The following is a 21,412-nucleotide window of genomic DNA, read 5'->3' as shown; positions in this document are numbered from 1 at the left end:
CTGATGTAATAAATCATGCAGGAAACATGCTGCATGATTTCAAATTTTAAAAAGTACAGGAAATCTTTTTTATATTGATTGTATTGGTTACATACATGTCAAAACTGATCAAATTGCATACTCCAAATATGTGCATTATATTGTACTTCAGTTTTACCTCAATAAAGCTATAGGGAAGAAAAAAAATGTCAGCTTGTAGTTCACAGTTTTATCCACTAAAATAGCTACCAGGCCTGAAGGGTCTGGTCAGGCCACATGCACAGAGTCAATGCTGAGGGAGAGGTGTACCCTGCTCCTGAGTACCAAAAGGGAATCTGACCTGCAAGCATATCTTGTGTGTAGGACAAGGGCAGGCAAACCGGTGGCCCAGGAGAGGCTTCAGACGACCTCAGTGTCCAACAGTCACTGGCCAGAGAAGTCCAGTCTGGCAGGAATTGATCAGTGAACACCTTGTGCATTCCCGCCTGGAATGAGTTGCTCACATACAGGGCTTTCACTGCTGGACATCACTCCAGAATGACTCCGTAAAGATAATTTTATTGGCAAGCTTCAGCTGGTACATTCTGGAATATCTCAGGAGTCAGATTTATTTACATTAGATATTAATAAATTTTGCCCAAGTTAAAGCACACTGTAGTGATTTCAGAGAAATATTTTTAGGTGATACATTTTTAAGGCGTTCTTTCTGTTGTATTTTCATCGGATTAAGTGATATACAAAAACAAAACAAAACAAACCAGAAACACACTGCTGCCTTCCTCTCTGTCCCCAGCTTCCCGAGTGAAACCACTGGCCCTGCAAGGTGTCCTCTCCGTGGGTCTGCCAGAGCAGCTGCCTGAGCCCGCGGGCCCTCGGGGGCCCCCGGGCGTGCCTCACAGTCCAGCTGCGGGCCGCCCAGCCGCGTGGCAGCCCCACCCGTGGTGCGTGGCCCAGCCCGCTGTGCCTGTCGGAGGCCCAGACACCAAGAGGCAGAGTGCAGCAGGCCGCGCTTTGCGACCTGAAGCCCAGGACAACTCCCAGACCCGCTGTTCTCAGCGCACACCCGAGTTCCGTCCCTGGAGGTGGCAGAGCCACTTGTCCTGGCCTGGTGGGGCGCGGAAGGTGGACTGTTGTGGGAAGTCACTTCTCTCCCACTCAAGACGGAACGCCATCTGGACTAAACCCCAGAGAGGAAGGCGGGGAGGTGGCAGGAGAGCGTGGGCATCAGTGTCCCGACCGCTGTACGAACGAGGTTCTTCAGCAGCTGCCCTGGACGCTGCACCGCACTCGCCCGGTGCAGACACCTGCCCCGGCTGCTAGGAGCAGTCTCCACGGGCCGGACGCTGCTCCTGCTCAACTCCCCCGTCGCCCTTCGTCCCCAGCGCGGGGACACTCGGCAACTCTGGAGCGCAGCCAGCTCCAAGCAGCGGCCTGAAACCCAACCTGGTCCTGCCATGTTGAGCAAAGGGAAGCACCCCCCGTGCCCACCCCAAAGCCAGCAGAGGCATTCGCAGCCCACGCGCCTGCGCAAACGGCCTCACAAGTCCAGGCAGAGCTGGGGCAGAGCGCAGGCCCGGCTGCGTGGGAGGGACCTAGAGTTCGCGCCTGCTGAGGGAGGGCGACATTGGCCGAGCTCCGGCGTACGCGCGTGCGCAGCTCAGGTGGCGTGGGCGTGGCCTGAACGCTAGTGTCTGAGCACAGTCGGTGGCGTGGGCGCGGCCTGGAAGTTCGCGCGTGCGCATGACTAACGTTGTGGGCGGGGCCTGTGCGTTCGCGCGTGCGCGCTCTGAGCGCCCTTACTTTCGAATCGGGTGGCGGGAGCCGCGGGTTAGTGCTGGCCCTGGTCGCGCACTCGCCATGGCGCGGCAGCTGTCCCGGGAACAGGGCATCACCCTGCGCGGGAGCGCGGAGATCGTGGCCGAGTTCTTCTGTGAGTCGCGGGCGGGCGACGGCGTGTGTGGCGGGCCGGGTGCTCCAGCGGCCCCGCGGGCCGAGCGCGGCCCGGGCGCGGCGGGGCGTTTCCGGGCGGAAGGGCCGCTGGCGTCGCCCGCTCGCTCCGCGCCGCAGGTGGGCTGGCCGGGGGAGCCTGCGGGCCGCGCAGGGCGGGCGCTTCTGCCGCAGCGGCTCGCAGAACCCGTGCTGGGAGCGGGTGCCCAGGCCGCAGGCCGCGCGTTGCGCCTGCCCCGCCTCCGCAGCGCGTGCGGAGCGCCGGGCTCACCTGGCGTCCCTCTTTCCAGCGTTTGGCATCAACAGCATTCTCTACCAGCGTGGCATCTACCCCTCGGAAACCTTCACTCGAGTGCAGAAGTACGGGCTCACCCTGCTGGTGACCACGGACCCGGAGCTCATCAAGTACCTCAGCAGTGTGGTGGAGCAGCTCAAAGGTGCGGATCGCTGCTGACGTGTCGGTGGCGCGCGGGGCCGTGTCCTGCAGCTGCCGGCAGTGTAGGTGGCGCGCGGGGCCGTGTCCTGCAGCTGCCGGCAGTGTAGGTGGCGTGCGGGGCCGTGTCCTGCAGCTGCTGACCGTGTCGGTGGCGTGCGGGGCCGTGTCCTGCAGCTGCTGGCCGTGTCGGTGACGTGCGGGGTCGTGTCCTGCAGCTGGAGTATGCACCCGTGGATTGCCACGGAGGAGAATAAAGTGGTGTCCCACCAGGAACTAAAGTGCCCCTCCCCAAAAATACTGAATAAGTACTTCTGTTGCAAACCCAGTACGCTCTTCTCACTTGTAAACTGTTTCCATTTGGCTTTTTAAAAACTGTGCCTGTGATCCAGTAAGCCTTTTATCTCTCCGCATTCTCTTGTGAGCATTCTCTTGTGAGTCGGTGCTCATTCTCCATCTCTTTTCCATCTAGAGTCCTTACTAGTTTTTCATCCATCTTTCTCTCCACCTGGGATTCTGAGTACTTTTTTTGTGTGTTGTAGGGTGTTTCTCCCCATTTACTTTTCCAAAATATTGGTTCCAAAAAGTACTTAGTGACTCCCTTTTTTCATTTGAAATTTTAAATTCATTGATTATTGTATTCAGGTTGTCTTTGTTTCAACGTAGCTTCGTTCTTTATACTATAGTTCTGTACTAATTTCAGTTTTAAGCTGGTCTTCAGTGAATGTCCACCAAACGATTGGTGTGTCTCTTTCAAGCTGCATTATGTCCAGGTCAGCTGTCAATCCTTCCAACACATCTGCAGGAGTGGACTCTCCTATACTTGTGCAGGAGGGGCTCATTCCCTGGTATAGGTTTTCTCAAGCATAGCTCTGCTAAAGTTTGGCCTGGATATTTATTGAATGTGGCCTGCTTTCCTGTCTATTTTGAGATGTTACCTTAAACGTTAGAGATTTTCTTTGTACCCTCACACTGTGTAGGACCTGACCTGAAGTTTGGCACCTTGTGAGGCTGCTTCAGAGAATTTCCTTCATTGTTAACAATCGAATAAAGGGTCACTTGTGTTTTCTCTGTATGTCAAAAGTCACACCAGGTAGGGGTGAATCTGAAAGCTGTATCCAGGAGACTTAGCCAAGTGGAAGTGTGTCCAGAGGCTGGAAGCGCAGTTTGCACAGGCAGGAGGAAGTGCTGTGACCTTTTTTGTGGTTGTCTTTTGCACACTGATTGTTAGGGCCAACAGCTTTTAAACTGGCTTGTCTGTAGTTCATTAGCTTATTTCACTGACTCCTACTGCCAAGCGCGTGGCTATGAAGCTTGAGTCTTTGTGATTAGAGAGCATTTTGGGGAGATCTGGATGATGTGAGTTTGGCTGTGAGCACCTGGCCTTGGGGTGTGTCTAAACTGTGACCTCCACTTTGTTTTTCTCTTACTCCCGTAATGATGGCATTCCTCTGTAAATGTTTAAAAGTGTTGAAAGATTGAGCATTTGAATGTTCATCTAGGAAAACTTCATGGAAGAGCCCAAGATATTTTCTAATTGGAGAGTAGGCAGGATGGAGGAGCGAGGCCACTTTTGGGAAGTTTGAATATCCATCTGAGTTGACTGAACTGTGGGTCCCAGGGATTTCTTAGGATTGACATGCTGAAGGAATGTTCGGTTTGAATGTTAGTCAGCGGTGGTTGAAGGATGGATTGTGTATAGGGAAGTCTAGAGTGTTGGTCCTCAGAATTGAGTGTGTGGAATTTCCTGGGTATTTGCAAATTCCTGGCTCCTAATCCTCTTTCCCCAAGGCTAGTCCAGTCCAATTTGATAAGTCACTAGTGACAGGCAGCTCTTAAGTACTTGAAATAAACTGCAGGTGCAAAGTACCAGATTTCAAAGACTAAGGGCAAAAATGTAAAATTTCACAGTATGTATCCTACTTGATCACAAATCAAAATATATGTACATGTATTGGATTAAAAAAAATTTCACTTCTTTTCCATTCTTTTAAGTGTCTAGCAGGATATTTAAAATGGCACACAGAACTCGTATTCTGCTTCTGCTGGACAGTGCTGGATGCAGTATGGGCCAAGAGTGATGTTTAACCAGTCCCCAAGGGATTCTGATGCAGGTACTTAGGCCACTCTTTGAGGGAGTACCTGTGAGAGAGACCTCAGTACTCAGGGTAGGAAGCTGAGAGCCAGGACTGAATGGTGCCAGAGAGGTTGTAAGAAGGGATTCATCAGAACAGGACATCTTGAGAGGGAAGCCGAGCTGAGGGCAGGGGAGGTGGAGGAAGAGTGAGGGGTCTTGGGCCAGGGTGGTGCCGTCCACGCTGTGGTAGAGAAGCTGCCCAAACTCGTCTGTTCTTGCGCTTCCCCGTGGCCACATGAGGTGCAGAAGCTTTGAGGACGCTGGGTTTGGACTTGATCCCTTCCTCTCCAAAGGGTGCACACTTTTCAGAGTGTTTCAGAGGCTTCTTTTGGGTTCTGTGAGTTTACTTTCTTCTCCATGCGATGCAGCCTCCTTGAGGTGTTTTGGGAAGGGAGAATGTGGTTGCAGGCTTCCTTTCTGAAGAAAAGCAGAGCTGGTAGCTAAACACTCACTCATAAGAGATAACTGGAAAAATAGAGACAGACCTGTATTGCTCATTAGGGGTTGAAACATTTTCAAAATATTTTACTCAAATATATTTGAAAGCTAGAAACGTGGGATTTTATACGGAAAGAACTTCATTAATGACCTAGTTAAATAGTCGTATTGATGAGGAAACTGAGTTCCCAAGCGGTTGTAGTCAGTCTAAGATTGAAGATTTAGTTGAGCATCTAGACTCCTTGACCTAGTCTCCTATCAAATTGTGTCTATTTGAAAACATAGCGAGACATGCTTTTTCTTCTGTAAGGTTTTTTATGGAGACAAAAGAACTGATTTAAGCCTAAGGATTTTACCCTCAGTACCCTCTGCACATGGTGTGGAGAAGAGGACATTGACAGACCAACAGTTGTGCAGGCGCACAAGTCCCTGCAGCGGCCAGGAGGGGGCAGTGTGCACACAGCAGTCCTGCCTCGGCCTTCAGAACTGGGCCCCTGCTCCAGGCAGCTTACCCTGGGAAGGTTCCTGTCTCCAAGGGGCTCCTGGTGCCTGGCAGGTGAGGATGGAGGCGAGTCTTCATGCACTGCAGGACTGGTGTCCTTCACACGCGTGCGCACAGGCAGCCAAAAGCTGCAGAAACGGGCCGTGTGTTCTCAGTGATGTTGAATTTGTGTGTTAATTGTTCTCATGGAGAAAGAAAACGTTTTAGGTGATCAGGTCATTCTTGTCATGGGCTCGGGTGCATTCCCATTAAATAGTGGGGGTTGTTTTATTTTTGAAGCCAACCTTTGAAACAAAGCAATTTATTCTAAAGCTCATGAAACATGGGGATGTTGGTCTTCATGATAATTTAATAGGACTTTGATCTCCCAGGTTTTGAGAAAATGTCTTTTTGCAAGAAAGAAATTTAATGATGTTAGTTGGGGAATTTGTTTGTAAAAAATAAAAATATTTTGTCATATAAATTTCGGCTTATTCTGCTTCTTTTCATTTAAGTGAAGGACAATGATTGCGTCTATAATTTTGTGTACTGATTACCTAGGGTTCATTTGTAGCTCTATGAATGTGTGTGTGTGCTTACGTGTGTGCACATGTGCATATGTGTGTATGTTTTCTGTTGCTTTATAATGAAATCATCAAATATAAATCTCCTAAATCACCATTTTCCCCCATATTTCCTTCTGACCCCATGTCATATTATTTCATGTGCTTGTGCAAATATGTAATACCAAACCCCACGTTATGTATAACTGTGATACACCAATAAAAAATATGGTAAAAATGAACATACAATTAAAAATTATGATGCATGAGATAAGACCTGTTTGAAAAATACTTCCTACCACATCATTAGAAAGTAAATTTCACCCCACTCATCATATTAGGAGCTGAATCATGACTTAAAAGGCAAATGTGCCTCTTTTTGAATCTTGGTTTGGTATCTTTGAAGGAGTGATTTGCAAGTCTGACACGTTAGCTTGTTATAATGTCAGGTGTTTTGTTTGGGGGAATTTTTTTTTTTTTTTTTTTGTCATCAAACTGAAGGTTTGTTATAAATTGAAAATCTGAACCAAAAAATACCTTGTTGATTGCTTTATTTCCATTTACCTGTGTTAGCATATATGAAGTTTTTATCGAAAAGGGCTTATTAAATTTCCGTTTTTTTCTGGAGCAGTTATGTGTTCTTATGAATCAATGAAAAGCTAATGCATATTTAGAAAGTTAAAGTCCCAAAACAAAGAAGTAAGCTGTTTTTTTTTTTTCCACTTTTCGTTAAAAATACCCAACAGTACCTTTCTACTAATATACGAGCCAATCAAAGTAATGATGTCTACCTTTTCATTATTTTTGTAACTAACCTATAACTTAGAAAAACTATAAATAGATTAGAAAGATCTGTTTCCCAATTTTTCAGCTGTGCAATGTGAATATTTTTAAGTAGTTCACACAAACATGTTCTATATAATATGAATGTCTTTTAAAAAACCACTTATTTACTCGTTCAATTAAAAAGTCTTTTAAAAATAGAATGACTTGATTTTTCTGAAATCCTTCTAGCATACTACTGGTTGTTACCTGTATAGAAAGAGGCCCAATCTGGAATGGTTAACCTGCAGTAACAAATTTTTTTTTCAGTAATCCATTTACAAAATGGGCAACTGATGTGAACAGATGCTTCTCATAAGAAGAAATACCAGTGCCCAACAAATACATGCAAAATTGTTCCGTATCATTAGCCATCAGGGAAATGCCCAGGAAAACTGGGATGAGATTCCGGTCACCCCCATAGATCAGTGTTATCAAAAGCAACCGCCGGTGCTGGAGAGGGTGGCAGAGCAGGGCTCGCTGCACCCCTGGGGATATGGCCAGCACAGCCGTCCCGGAGAGCAGAATGCAGCTCCTCAAAATCAGGAGGTGGCCCTGCTGTGGGGTCCCGCTGACTTGTGTCAGAGCACGTACAGAGGAGGTCAGCAGCCACAGGACACCTGCGTGCCCGTTTCTTGCAGCACCGCCCAGCAGCCGAGGTGTGGGGTCACCCGGGGCTCATCAGCAAGTCGTGGGTGTCATGCAGCCAGGAAGGGAGGAGCCCTGCCAGGCGCAGTGAGCTGGAGCTGGAGGACATGCGCTCGGTGGAGTTTGGGAGGCGTTTGGAGATGCTTGGATGTGTGACTGTCCTCTGATGAGCCGGGACCTTCAAGGCAGTGGTGGAGCTGTGGGTGTGCACATGATGCCAGGCTTATGGCCACACACATAGGGAGGTGGGGAGCCCACAGGGTGCTGCTGGTGAGTCCTCTATGGGACAAGCTCAGCGGGCTAGAAATTCCAGGTAGAATTCCCAGGCTGGCCAGGCAAGGGAGAAACTCAGCCATGTTTCTTTGTTGCACTTGAGACCAAATTCCTCTTTTGAAGACCCTATCTTTGCTCTTCAGACTTAACTACTGATCAGATTGGGGCACACCCCTGATTGAAGGTATTCTGCTTTGCTCAAAGTCATCTGGAAGCAACCTTCACAGAAGCATCTAGACCTGTGTCTGTCCGGACAACTGGGCTCCTGCCCCAGCCAGGCTGGCAGGTACAACTGGCCATCACAGGGTCTCATTCCAGCTGGGCCTCTTTCTGACATCACTTCTGCAGGCAGCTCTGCTTGCTCAGCTGGCTCCACCAAATAGACCCAGCACTGGTCTGGGCTTTTATTTCATGGACCTGGGTTTGCTGCAGACCCACATTTCTGGATAGTCTGGAGAGCTCTGGACACCATGCCCATTCATGCCTTTGACCAGAACCTAGTTCTCCTCCTTGGTACTTGACTATGTTTCATAGGATGCAAGAGGATTTGAGATTTCCTAGAGGACCGATTTTGAGAACATAACGACTTTCCTAAGGTAATGTCTGGGCGTTCATGGTTTGGATATTTTTTTTTTTTTTTTCAATTTTTGAATGTATTAGCATTTACTAGGAGTTTCCAGTGACCTTTGCAATCTCTCCTCCAACAGCAGAACAAGACTCTCCAGTGCTTCACATTCCCACTAATTTTGGTTGGTTTCAATCTCAGTTTAAAATGTATGTAGTGTTCGTTTAGTTGAACATTTACTTCAGCATTTTTGTTTATGATGTTTGTAAATAAACTTGGTCTATGCTCTTTTGTCCTTGATTCTTCCCTTTTCTTCCTCTGCCCATTTGTGTGACTGTGTTGCTCTCTTCTGTCTTCTTACATGGGATGCCTGCCTGACCGATGCCCTTTGCGTCTTCATTTCTAGTATGTGCAGGCTGTTTGGAAAGGTGCATTCAAACACTCCTCTCCTACTGCTTCGGCAGCTCCAGTGTTGAGGAGGGGAATTTCCATTATGGCCAATTCTGTATGCATTCTGAGTTTTACTAGTGTTCTGAGGCTTGACAAAAGTTTACAAATGTGGCTTTTCAAGTTTTCCACATATAAATGCTTTATTGAGATGATTTTATCACATCTTGCCAGAGAGTGTTTTTCGAGACAGCTTCAAGGATGGGAAGGTGTGTCTGCCAGGCTCTGTTCAAACCATCAGCGCAGACTTGCTAGCTCCTGACTACTCAGTCTAACTGCCAATTGCTTTATCTGTTTTAGCCTGTAATACCCAAAAATGCCTTAGTAAGCTCCAACGTATGATCACGAATTTATCCTTTATTTCTTTTTTCTACCAATTTTCTCTGTGAGCCTCACAGCTATGTTTTGGTTCATATAGATTTACTGTTGTATGATCATTAGATATTAGACTTTGTTCTTATTTTTTAATTGACAAGTAAAATCATGTAGACTTAATGTGCATGATGTTTCGATTATATGTGTACATTGTGAACAGCTACTTAAAATTAACTAGTGTGTCCATTGCTTCACATACTTGCCATTTTCTTGTAACAGGAGCTTACATCTCCGCTCTCGGCAGCTTCCCAGTGCAGAACACCTTGCTTCTGTCGTCCTGTGCCAGACAGCACAGCCCCCAAGCTTTCTTCTTGCCTAATCCCAGGCTCCTTACTGACTCTTTCAAGGCTGCCTTTGTCTCAGGAGGCAAGGATGCGAAGAGTGCAGTGACGGACCGGGGTGGTGCAGAAGGTGCAGAGAGGAGCTCTTCCCAGCAGTCCATGTTGCCTGCAGCGTTTGGGGCAATTCTGGCTTTGAGAACCACGTGGACGGCCAGCACACTTGAAGAAGGAACTCATTAATTAAAATCAACCAGGATAAAGAGAAATTCAAAATAGAGCACAAATAGCTACCAATCACCCCCAGCTTATTAAACATGGAGTAGATAACCATACTGAAGGAGGCGAGGAAGCAAGATCTTACCTAAGAGACTTTGGAAAAGAGTATTTTTTTCTATGTATCCTAAAGCTAGAGACAAAAACCCATCTCTATATATTGTTCCACAGTTAGTAAATCTGTTTTCATAGGGTTAGAGTTCAGGAATTCTGGAGCTACGTAATGTGTTTTGTAGGATTAAGCAAAATATCATGGCTAATGCTGGCCAGGTCTCAGTCTCAGAGAGGAACTAAAGGGGTGGGCCAGGAGAAAGTCTTTGTGATGATAGCAACTGGAGTGTGAGCCCTGGTGCTTAAGGGGTTTCGACACGTCTCTGCAGGTACGTGTGTGTAGACATGTACACAGATGTGTGGAGGTGTACGTGTGCATGACAGGCACAGAAAAAGACATGGAGGTGCACATACATGTTTCCATGCATACATGTTTCCTTGGATGGTCCATTAAAGAGCTGGAAGCAATCATGCCTCAGTTATGGAACATCTGTCCTTCACCGGGATCCTGGTTTCCAAATGCCATCCTCCCAGACAGGGAGCAGGGTGTCCATGAGAAGCAACAGATTCCACAGCTGGAGCAAGGCAAGGAAAAACAGACCTGGAGTGGTCTGTGGTGCTGGCAACAGGGAAGGACAAAGATGCACCGAGGCACACAGGCCCACCAGAAGGGCAGCTGATGGCCAGATCTGGGGCACAGAACAGAACAATGTTGGGTTGTGCCACAGAACGGATCTCCACGAGTCCACACTGACAGGGAGGCTGAACTCTTTCCCTGTAGTGAGAGTCAGCTGGTAAGTGCACAACGAAGACTAGCAGGCCACTTTTTGGCAAAGGCCACCACCATGGTTTCCAGTGAAAATCATAGTACATTTGAAAATGAGCAGCTGGAAGTGTGAGAAACTGCATGGACACCTACTCTCACAAGAAGTGCATGGACATGTTTTGCTCACACAAAAAGCAAATTTGTTTCAAGGGAAAATGTAGGAACTAAGCAGTGGGGGACCCCTGGTAGAGACCACCTTCACCAAATGTCACTCGTGACAAGACCCCGTGGCTGGTGTCCCTGGGGCTAAGCTCTGATCGAGGCCAACTTCATTTCTGTGACATTTCTGCCAGGGTGCACACAGGAATTCAGTCCTGAGGGAGCACAAGCAGAGCCCTGGCAAGCGAAATAGCACCGAGTGTCTGGTCTTCAAGTGCCAGGTTCTGAAAGACAGAGAGCAGGGGCTGTCCCAGATTGGAGGACACAGAGACATGACTAGTGCGGTGTGATCCTGACTGGAATCCAGCATGACTTTAGGGGACAACTGTCAACACGTGAGTCACATCTGTAGGTTGTTTGATACCATCCGTTAATGGTAGATTTCCCCACATTGATTATTGTGCCACAGTCAAGATGTTAGTGTTTGTAAATCTAGGTGGAAGGTACATGGGGTTTCTTCTACAGTTTTGCAGCAGTTTTTAGGCCTGAAAAGTACATTTTTAATTAAGAGAAACCAAATTTAATTTGAAAGAATTTTTAAAAATAGAGCTGAGAGCCATAATTGAGAAATGACAGAATGCTGTCCGTGAGAGAGTAATTCAGGACACGATGAAGGCGGGTGTGGCTTCTCAAACTTCCAAGGAGCAGGTGTGTTGAGGTGAAGCTTTCTCTTTCGAAGCATGGCGAAAGGCTGCAGCTCTCACTCTTTTGTAGGACATACATTATCTTAGTTTCCAAATATGGTGAACTACCACCAGGATGTATGACGTTCACCAATGCTGGAGTTGTTCAGGATCAGCATTGGCTGAGACCAGTGGCTACACCTGGTCTACTCTGCCACCAGATGGACTCCAGACCTTTCTCAGTTGCTCAGAGCCACAGCACTAGATCATGCCACCAACTTAAACCAGTTGGAGTCACGTGCTTGTTCCAGGGAAGTTGAACTGTTAGGGGAAGGACAGATCATAGTTCTCTCACTAGATCCACTGGAAGAGACAAAACCAAAGTGCAGATGACGTCAGCCTGTGGTGGACGTGCATGGGGAAGAAGCCTGCGTCCCGGACTGGGCCAGTCGGCCACTCCGCTGGCTTTGTGATGCCAGCTGCACAGCTGCCCAAGCTTGAGAGGACCCGTGATCCAGGCAAGGCCGCCCGTTTGCTGAGGCTCAGTGGCTGCTGGTTCTCCTGCACATTCTCTCCCCAACTTAGCAGGAGGGAGTTTCGCTTCTTAGCATTAGAATTGCTTGACTTTTAACTGAGAATAAGCCAGATATAAGCTGGCTTAAGTATAAGGAAGAGTTCTCGGGACTCCTGGCTGTGGCTAGCCTAGAGCGAGCTCTCGTGGGGCTGGGTGCCGGGGTCCAGCCCTAGCAGGGGTCCTAGTGGTCACAGGTGATGGAGGAGGTGTCGGCAAGGTGGAGAACAAAGCAACACACACTCAAGGAATGCATGCCAAGTTCTAAATTTTATTTTTCCCAGCCAGCTTTTTATACATTAAAAGGTTGACAGTTACACATGTTTTTCCAGAACAGGAAAAGATCACAAGGAAAAATAGCAAAAATATCTTGTATAACCATTACTAGACCAGGCAATGAAGTATTCTAATTATTTTTAGTAATTGCTTACTCGTGATAACCTATCACTAAACAATAAGACATATTAATATTGCTTAACTAACCATAAAGGTTAAAGCAAGTGCAGCAGGATTGAGTAAATGTCAGTTGTGTGGCTACTGCTGTAGTTAATAAGTGCTAGACAGTTTAAGCTAACAGTAATATGACATCATCTTCTACTGTGTGAACTTAACATTGAGGAACTTTTGCTCCGGGGGATAGGTGGTAATATTTACAGCATTTAGTAAATCCTAATCTTTAAGAAATGGACTATCTCACACTCTTGTATGTATACTTTCGAACCAGATTATAACATGTCCTGATTTTACATCTAAATATCCCATGGAAGATAAAGGAGGGTCTAAATCCAGGTGCTTAAGAGGCATCCCTCTGTAAGGATGTCATGGCTTTCCATTAATTAAATAAGCATTGTCTTAAGGCATTTTAACTGTAGGAACTCTATTTTCTGTATTTCTTCTGTTCCTGTTAACCATTCCTGATGGGGTTGAAGTTATTCGCCTACATACTTCAGGTCATCTGAGAGTAGTCAACAGGGGATCGACAACTAGAATCTGTTTTTGTATTTTCTCATGACATTCTTGGTTACTCAAAGTTTCATTACGAATGACTAAATCTGAAATCACTGTTCCATTAGAACTCTGTTTTTTATGTTTTAACCCTGGTTCTGTTAAGACCCCTGTTTTCAGGGAAAACACATAAAATATTAATAGTAAACCTACACATATTAAGCAAGCAAGGAAGGAAAGTCCGCAACCGAATTCGCAATACGATGAGACTTTGCGAACGCCTTTATTACTCAGCGGAATCCTTGTCCAGCACTGAGGCGAACTGCAGGTGGCGTAACGGCTGGGGAGTCTGGGGGTGACTCCTGAGGCTCCCACCAGTTCTCTCCTGCAGGGGCAGGTGGAGAAGGTCACCAGGCGCCTGGGCAGATTCACGACTGTGGGTCTCAGAATGGCCCAGCACCACTCTGCAGCCCTGCATGCTTCTCTCCACTCCCTCAAGAGGCCACTCCTTTGCAGCACAAGAACATTTTCTCCAGCTCATTTACCAAAACCCGCTCACTTCTGGTCTCCTGAGCTTCAGCTTCTTGTCCACTGTCTTCATCTTTGCCATTATCGTCACATTCATGAACTCAACACCATATGGGTGGTGCTGATGGCATCTTGCCATTGTGTCCCACAGCTCCACTCTTGAGGGGCACACACTGGCCCTGATGGCCAGCACCCTCATTGCCACAGAAGCTCCCAGCATTAAGTTCTGGCACAGTTGGACCTGGTTGAACAGTTCTGTACACTGCAGTGTTGTCTCATGACGTTCCCCCCCAACCCTGCTCCTCTCTGTGTTCCCCAAAACAATGTCAGTCACCTCCTTGCAGTCTGCTTCCCCATGTTCTTCCTCCTCTTCCCGCGTTGACTTCTCCCTTCTCTGCTCACGTACTGGTCTCACAAAGCCCCAGCTCTTCCAAAGCCATGTGCTCAGCCCTGCCTGAATCGGAGCAGCTGGATTTAGCCGGGGAGAATACACCACTGAACACATTCTCCAGCTGATTTCCCCTCCCACACTGAGAGGGCCAGCTCACACCTAATTCTCAAACAGGCACTGGATGAACATTTGTCAAATGGGTGGATGGATGGATGGTCATATGGACAGGTGGACAAATGGAGGGTGGATGAGTGGAGGGAAAGAGGTGACTGGAGGGTATATGAATGGAGGGACTGAGGGTGGACAGGTGGATGGATGGATAGATGAATGGTTGAATGCATGGATGAAGGGATGATGGATGGACAGGTGGACAGTGGTCCTCCCCATGTCTGTGTGGGTCTTTTTCTCCCTGTTCTGGCCCGATAGCTCAAGCTGCTTCAAGTCACATACTGTATTGAAGGAGAGTGTCAGGCTTTCTCCTAGACACCGGAATGCTATTGCCCTTGTGGCCCTGACCAAGGCACAGGTGGTCTCTGGACCTGCCAAAGTGTGGTGCCTGACTGGCACAGGCCTGGGTTGGGCCCTTCACCCGGGGCTGGTGGCTGCAGTGGGTGAGGGCAGGTGTCCTCTGCAGCAGTGGTCAGGACCTGCCAGAGCAGCATGAGTGCGATAAAGACGGTCCCAGAGCTCAGGAGCAGAGGGCAGGCTGTGGCTGTGACTTCACACGCTGCTGCAGAAGATTCTTACGTACATTTTCTCCTTAACTTAGGGCCCATCAGGCTTCCTTTACCTGGTTTATTGTAGGTGACTTGGCACAGAATTGTTCTGGTTGAAGAAACTTACTTTTTAGAAAATCATATTTTTCAGTAATTGTGAAAGCAAAACTAGATCCATAATTCTCCTTTTTCTCTTTTCCATAAACCCCTGACTTTCCCCAGTCTGTCCTCCCTTAGCTTTTAGGTCCAGAGCTTCACTTTGGAAGCCTTGGATGCGTTTGCAGGTGGGTAAGAAGGCTCTTATTTCTGAGAGGGTGTTTCTGAATGGAAGAGATATAACTATAGGGGGTGTTTTGTTCCTGGCTCTAACGCGGACTTTCTTGCTAGCTATATACAGCCTAGTGTACGGAATCATGTGTGGTAAACAAACTCAGTTGCAACAGTGGTTCCCATATTTTTTTTTTCCAGAAACTGTCACAAATCCAAAACATGAATTTGGATGTCCATCAAAATGTGGAGCAAAGTTTCTAATAAAATGTGTTTCACAATTGTATCTCCAAACTTCTAACTCCCTAACGGTCTTGACAGCGTGAAATTCAGCACCTGTCACCAGCATGGTGGCCGAGCAGGGTCTAGCATGGTTGCTTGACATGCACACCTGGTTTAAGGGTGGTGGATGGAAGAGGCCTCTTCCCAAGATTCCTCCTTGCCCTGGTGCATCTTTCCTGATGGTTCAGCCTCGCTGCCTTCCTGGTGCTGGGTGAGCAGGTATATCAAAGAAAAATTGCCTTGATTAATTCACATAGCTAGACTTTAATATGCAAATCAAAGGCCTTAATTTACTTGCTTGTAAAAACTTTCGCGAACAGCAGCATTGGTGTGGTTCTTTGTTGTTGTTTTGTTTCTTTTAGAACTGCTCTTCCTCTCCGCCTTCCCAGGCACACCCGAGGTCAGGTCTCCTCCTGCACCTTTCCTTCCGTCGCCCCTGAACCCCCTGTCTGCGCCCAGACCTCAGCTCTTGTTGGTTCCCACCTTCCTCTTGCTTTCCCCTCCCTACACGTGCGCGCCCCTCCCCCTGCCTCCGCCCGGTGCTCCTCTTCTCCAGAGTCGGCCTTGGAGGGCAAGCAGTGCTTTCTCAGGACCTTCCAGGAGCTTGTCTAAGTCAGAGGAGGAGCCTGAGAGACCCGGTGGGTGGAACCAGAGCCCTTTGTCACGCACCTCTCCATTCCTGTGCCGCCGTCTCTGGCCCTCCTGACAGGGCGGGGCCCTCTCTCCTCTTGGGCTGGGCACCTGCTGGAAGACTCCCAAGCCGGTGTGGCTAGCTTCCTCCACTCTTGCTCAGTGGGCCTCTTCCCAGTGAGGTCTGCCTGTGAGGAGTAGAACCCAGACCCAGACCCTCATCCATCCACCGTGCCGCCCCGCTGGCCTCTCCTGGGCATTCCCTGAGCACCCTCGTTGCTTCTGTGCACTCTCTCCATGGAAGGCAGGACTCCAAGAGGACGCTTAGTGTCCACGTTTTCACTGTGTCCTGAGTTCCCGGGAGAGCGTTTGGCCTTTTGAATATGCTCCACAAATACTTCTTGCATGACCAAATGACCGTCTTGGAAGCCATGGGATGCTAGCGTGCCCTTTGGGTTCCTAGGCTTGAGATGAAGCAGTTTGTGTGTGAAGGTCTTCATGGTAAAAGTTGCCCGAGGTTACAATGATGTCACTGGGGGTCTGAATTTGCACATTGGCAATGATCTTTAGAAATTTTTATATTAGTAATCATGGTCATCCTTCCAGTGTGAAGAGAGTAAAGTTCCATTAAGAATCTGACAAATCTTTGTCACCCTGACTGTCAGTGGCTGTTGTGCATCACTGTTAATCTGGCTCACACATTTTCTAGACAATGTGTGGGTCACTTTCCAGATCTGGTCCTTGCGCTGTGCCCTGGTGACATACATGTCACTGTCCCAGCCACTGAGAAGTAATTGGTAATGCTGCTTTCACACTTAGAGGCGTACTGAAGAGTCATAAGGTCACTCTGCAGTGCGTTACATCAGGAGAAAAGGCGGAAGCTTGGCGTGGCTGAGGCAGCGCGTGAGTCCACAGCAGCGGGGGAGCGCGGGCCACAGAGGGCCTCCTCCAATGCAGGAGGTTAGAAAGGAACAGGGCAGACCTGGTGCAGCTCACTCCTTGGCAGCATCGCTCTGCTACTCTGTGGAGCACCGCAGACACGCAGGGCAGGGCCAGGAGACCAGAGGCCAGCCCTGGAGCAGGTGGTGGCAGTACTCCTTCACATCACCGTCGGGTGCGCCCAAGCAGAGGCCTGGTCACCCCAGGCGTGTCACATGCAGGGGAAGGTGATGTTTTTCTGAGTCTGCAAGGCTTGATGTATAAGATTTTGTGCAGAGGAGACAGAATTGGGAGCTTTATTTTGGCTTTTTAAATTTTGAATAGACATGGATAAATTAAGCAATTGCCTTATAGCATATAATTGGTTTGATGTGTTTGTTCTTAGAGATTTAGAGTGATTGTTCTCCAGAGAGCAATTGAAGTCATGTTTAAAATTGGTAAACATAAAAATTTTAATATGAAGACAAGAGGAAAGGCTTTAATTAAGGCAGGGGCTGATAAATTTTCCTGGTAATGATGACTTTGACATCGTGACATTTCTCTGTGAGGATGACTAGAGACAAGAAAGGAGGCTGGTTTCAGAGAGTCACAGTGGTCATTACTGGAGACAGTGGAGTTGAGAACAAGCTCAGTCGTGACCTCCGCTCGCCACTGGGTACTTGATCAGACACCAGATGCAGGTGCCCGCTGCTCGCTCTGTTGCCATCTGCTGACTCAGTGTCCTGGCAAAAGCGTGGCTGTCCCTACTCTAAAGAAGATGGATGGTCCCACCTTGGCTGCTGAGCGCGACCCATTTCTTAGAACATTCTGTGGCAGCTTCCCCCAGAAATTAGACTGCAGATCCACCTACTTGCTCACTGTATCGTGTATCATAAGAACAGGAGAAAACGCCATCCCTGAGTGTCCTCAGGAGAAGTGACTGAAGATGGTTTTTAAAAGGGAACCAGTAGTTTTGACATGGAGCAGCTATGCTAATTCTAGTGCAACCAGCAACCCCTGGAAAATCTCTTGCTTATTTCTCTTGAGATGAACCCTGGTTAAGTAGAGATTCATATTTTTTAAAAAGACAGAGAACAAGAAGAATGTTATAAAAAGGAATCTTTTAAAGTCTTATCAATAGGGCTGGGGATATAGCTCAGTTGGTACAGTGCTTGCCTCTCAAGCACAAGGCCCTGGGTTCAAATCCCTGGCACCACAAAAAAAAAAAAAAAAAAAAAAAAAAAAATTCTTATCAATAGAAGGGTGTGAGTAAATTTTGTTTCTTAAATTCACAAATAAAGAATATAGTTTTCCAGTTTGCAAGGAGCTAATATTAAAATTTAAAAAATTCTTTCTAATCAAATTGACCTCTAGCTATTTCTGGTGTTTCCCACAGTTTTATCGTGCTTTCTAATAGGGAAATTTCTGCCTTGGTTTAGGTAAAACAAGGGCTTCTTAATGTTTGGGGTGGGGTCTTTCCAAGCCCCACTCGGGGTTAGTCTCCAGGTCCCTGAAACTCAGCCAGGATGATTGCCTGGTAGAGAGAAAGACTGACTTCAGCAGAGGCACGCACCCTGCTCCTCACAGTTCTGCGCTTTGCACACGAGCCTGAAGGCTGAGATTCTGCAAGCCCTGCCATCTGTCCAGGAGGAGGCGGGTAACTTGATAAGCGCTGTCACAGGTTGGCCATCTGCAGTCCTGCTTCCCTATTTGAGCTCTGACTTCCCAGTAGGAAATCTCTTCAGACGCTTTCTCAGATCACCCAGTGCTCTAGGCTGTCAACAGGGAAAGGTTCTATTGGGAGAAATTCCCTGTTAAGCAGAGAAGGGTCCAGGTGGACGCTTTGGAAGGTTATGCCCGATTGCATAGAGTGGGGTAGTGTGCACTTCAGAGAAAAGATGCTGATAATTGGAGCTATCGACCAGTGAGCAGATTGTGAAAAGTCACACTCGACACACAGAAACTGATTCTGAAACAGAAACGGAGTTTCATCCCAGACTGAGATAAGCCCGTGGGGCCACGCTCCTGGGCGAGTGCTGGTACCCGCAGCCTAAGCAGAACGTGCTGCGGTCCAGTGACAGAAGACGACTTCCGCAAGCCCTGTGGCCCAGGTGCACCACACACCAATGTCCCCTCGATACACAGAAGTGAATCGCTCACGAGACTCAGGACACACTCGCACGAAGGGCAGGCCTATGAGAGCTCGTTCCTCTGAGCTCACAGAGGACCCACTGGTGTTTGTGTGTGAACTGGTGTCATAAAGATGGCAGACGTGCCCCAACCACACAACCCTCATGCAGGAGTGTGGGTTGGCTTCCCTGCTTGTGCTCATGAACAGCACAGATGCGCCACACCGGCAGGCCAGCCCGGATGCTCAGCCCTGGGAGAATCATCCGGGCATCTGGGGCTCCAGCACCAGAACCCACTCTGACTGGGGCAGCAACTGTGGTCTGAGCCGTCATGCCTAGCAGGGGCGCAGGTGGGTGGGGGGACCACCGCTGGAGCCCTTCCCAGCCACTCTCCTGCCTCTTCCAGCGTGAGTCTTGCTGCTCCCCTGCCTTAGTCAAGCTCTTTGCCGCTCTCTCTTTTTAACCTTCACATCTTCTAGGCTTCTCCTGTCTTCCAGAATCCCTTTCTGCCTGCTTGTCCCTTAATGACTAGGAATGACAGTATGCATCTTGTCCTCCTTCTAGACTCAGAGTGCCTCCAGGTGCACACTGTCATCTGTGCCTCATTGAGAGCCCATGTAACCCATAATAAACTCAGTACATTTTCCTGAAGTCTGTCCTGGGGATGGCCATCTAATTTCAATATTGCACTCACTGGGCTCCACCAAAGATGGCTAGTAGATTGTATTTGCCTGGCTTGCTGGAGCTGGCCACGTGAAGACCTGGGAAGGGACTGAGCAGTGATGCCTGCATGTTCACAGGGATGGGGACACGGTGACTTACCCAGCCTTTGCTCCCCAGGTCTGGGTCACCTTACCATGACTTGGGTGCAGAAGGCTTCAGTTCCCACCTAAACAGATCTGAAAGGCCTTGCTGGAGTGGTCCTTCCATGGCCTTTCACAGTAGGATACCTGCTCCTGGCTCCACTTCTGTAGGGTCAGATGAGTATTTAGACCAGAAGGGCTGGACTCTTCTCCAGAGACTGGGACATGGGCTGAGTATAGCTCCAAATGCACATTCACTTTTGGGACAGGTCTTTAGGACTTTGTGTAAGACCATGCTTTAAGAATACAAGCAACAATAAATTTTGGCAAGGATGTGGGGAAAAAGGTACACTCATACATTGCTGGTGGGAAAGCAGTATGGAGACTCCTCAGAAAACTTGGAATGGAACCACCTTTTAACCCAGTTATCTCACTCCTAGTTTATACCCTTGAAATCAACATACTGCAGGGACACAGCCACATCAATGTTTATAGCAGCTCAATTCACAATAGCTAAGCTATGGAACCAACCTAGATGCCCTTCTACAGATGAATGAATAAAGGAAATGTGTACACATACATACACACACATACATACTCACACAAACATACATACACACACACACACACACACACACACACACACACACGGTGGAATATTACTCAGCTTTAAAGAAAAACGAAATTCTGGCACTTGCTTAAATGGATAGAGTTAGAGATTATCATGCTAAGTGAAATAAGCCAAACCCAAAAAACCAAAAAATGGATGTTTTCTCTGATATGTGGATGCTAATTCACAATAAGGGGGTGGTGCTAGGGAAGAATAGAGTTACTTTATATTAGGTAGAGGGAAGTGAAGGGAGGGGACGGGGTGTAGGGAAGGAAGGATAGCAGAGTGAAACAGATATTACCTCAGGTACATGTGTGACTGCATGACCGATGTGATCCTGCAACATATACAATCAGAAAAATGAGATTACACTCCATTTATGTATGATCTATCAAAATGCATAAATGTACTCTACTGTTATGCACAACTAATTAGAACACATAAAACAAAGAAATTGAAAAAAAGGAACTGTCCCCACTTCCAGTCTGTACTGATGGGACATTTAAAGGTATTCAGCCTCTACAAGGAACCAAATCCATTGCTATGGACAGCGTTCCGAGTTAGTGTGTCCTCCCTGAGCACAAGCTGAGGAGCCCAGGGGTCCATCAGGTGACCATTTGCCTCATTACAGTCCCAAGCCTGTGAGTTCTGGCTGCAGAAACGCCAGCGGCACGCCCCATGGAATCAAGAGCATTCTGTGGCAAGCCCACCACCCAGAAAGGACTGGGCCAGGGACAGGTGCCACGGCCTAGCGACCCACAGGTGTTCAGCTTCATGCAGAGAGGTCCAGCAGGGTCTTCATGCCGCTCCTCCAGGGCTGCTGGAGGCTCCTCCACGCCCATGTGGTTTCCCTCCTGTGATCAAAATCAGTCATGAAAAAATCAGACATGAAACTTGGACACTTACTTACAAAGAATAGGAGAAACAAACACAGGAAAAGTACAAAAATAAGCACAGAAATTTGAAATAATAGCGCATACAAATGAGGTCACTGGTCACACTGAGCTATCAGTGGACGGAGCAGAACATGTCCCTGGTCACTGGTGTGCTCTGGTCCCTGCTGCTGCTGCTCTGCAGGGCTCTCCCAAGACGGCCGGTTCTGCCTGCCCTTCCTCTTCCCTTTGATAGGCAGGCAGCTTCTTACATACATTTGCTGTTTTTCCGTCTTTGCTCGTGTAAGTCAGCGTAACGGCAGAATGATTTCCTCTTTTGAAGGTGTGTGCTACGTTCACAAGAACTTTTGAGGGGTTTTCCTATGGCTTATGAGGAGTGCGGTACAGAAATGAGGGGTTTTGTATGGC

At 48.0% G+C, this 21,412-nt stretch overlaps 1 protein-coding gene across 3 annotated transcripts in view; it reads left to right on the top strand.

Annotated features, from left to right (window-relative positions):
* Window positions 1-953: 953 nt before the first annotated feature.
* The window catches only part of LOC306670086 (mitotic spindle assembly checkpoint protein MAD2A-like), an 86,988-nt gene continuing 66,529 nt past the window's right edge, over window positions 954-21,412 (top strand). Inside the window, exons 1-3 of one of the 3 annotated variants that reach the window (XM_079154533.1) lie at window positions 954-1,909; window positions 2,217-2,363; window positions 10,043-10,341. In XM_079154533.1, the coding sequence (XP_079010659.1) occupies window positions 1,720-1,909; window positions 2,217-2,363; window positions 10,043-10,056 (351 nt within the window). In that variant the 5' untranslated portion in view covers window positions 954-1,719 and the 3' untranslated portion in view covers window positions 10,057-10,341. Of the gene's footprint in view, window positions 1,910-2,216; window positions 2,364-9,327; window positions 10,009-10,042; window positions 10,342-21,412 lie in introns of those variants that run through there. The other 2 variants (XM_079154531.1, XM_079154532.1) reach the window with 2 other exon arrangements.

The sequence above is a fragment of the Sciurus vulgaris genome, assembly GCF_902686455.1.
Source record: "Sciurus vulgaris genome assembly, chromosome: 9".
NCBI classification, from domain to species: Eukaryota; Metazoa; Chordata; class Mammalia; order Rodentia; family Sciuridae; genus Sciurus; species Sciurus vulgaris.
The sequence above is the reverse complement of the archived record's forward strand: the minus strand, read 5'-3'. Positions and strand labels throughout refer to the sequence as shown.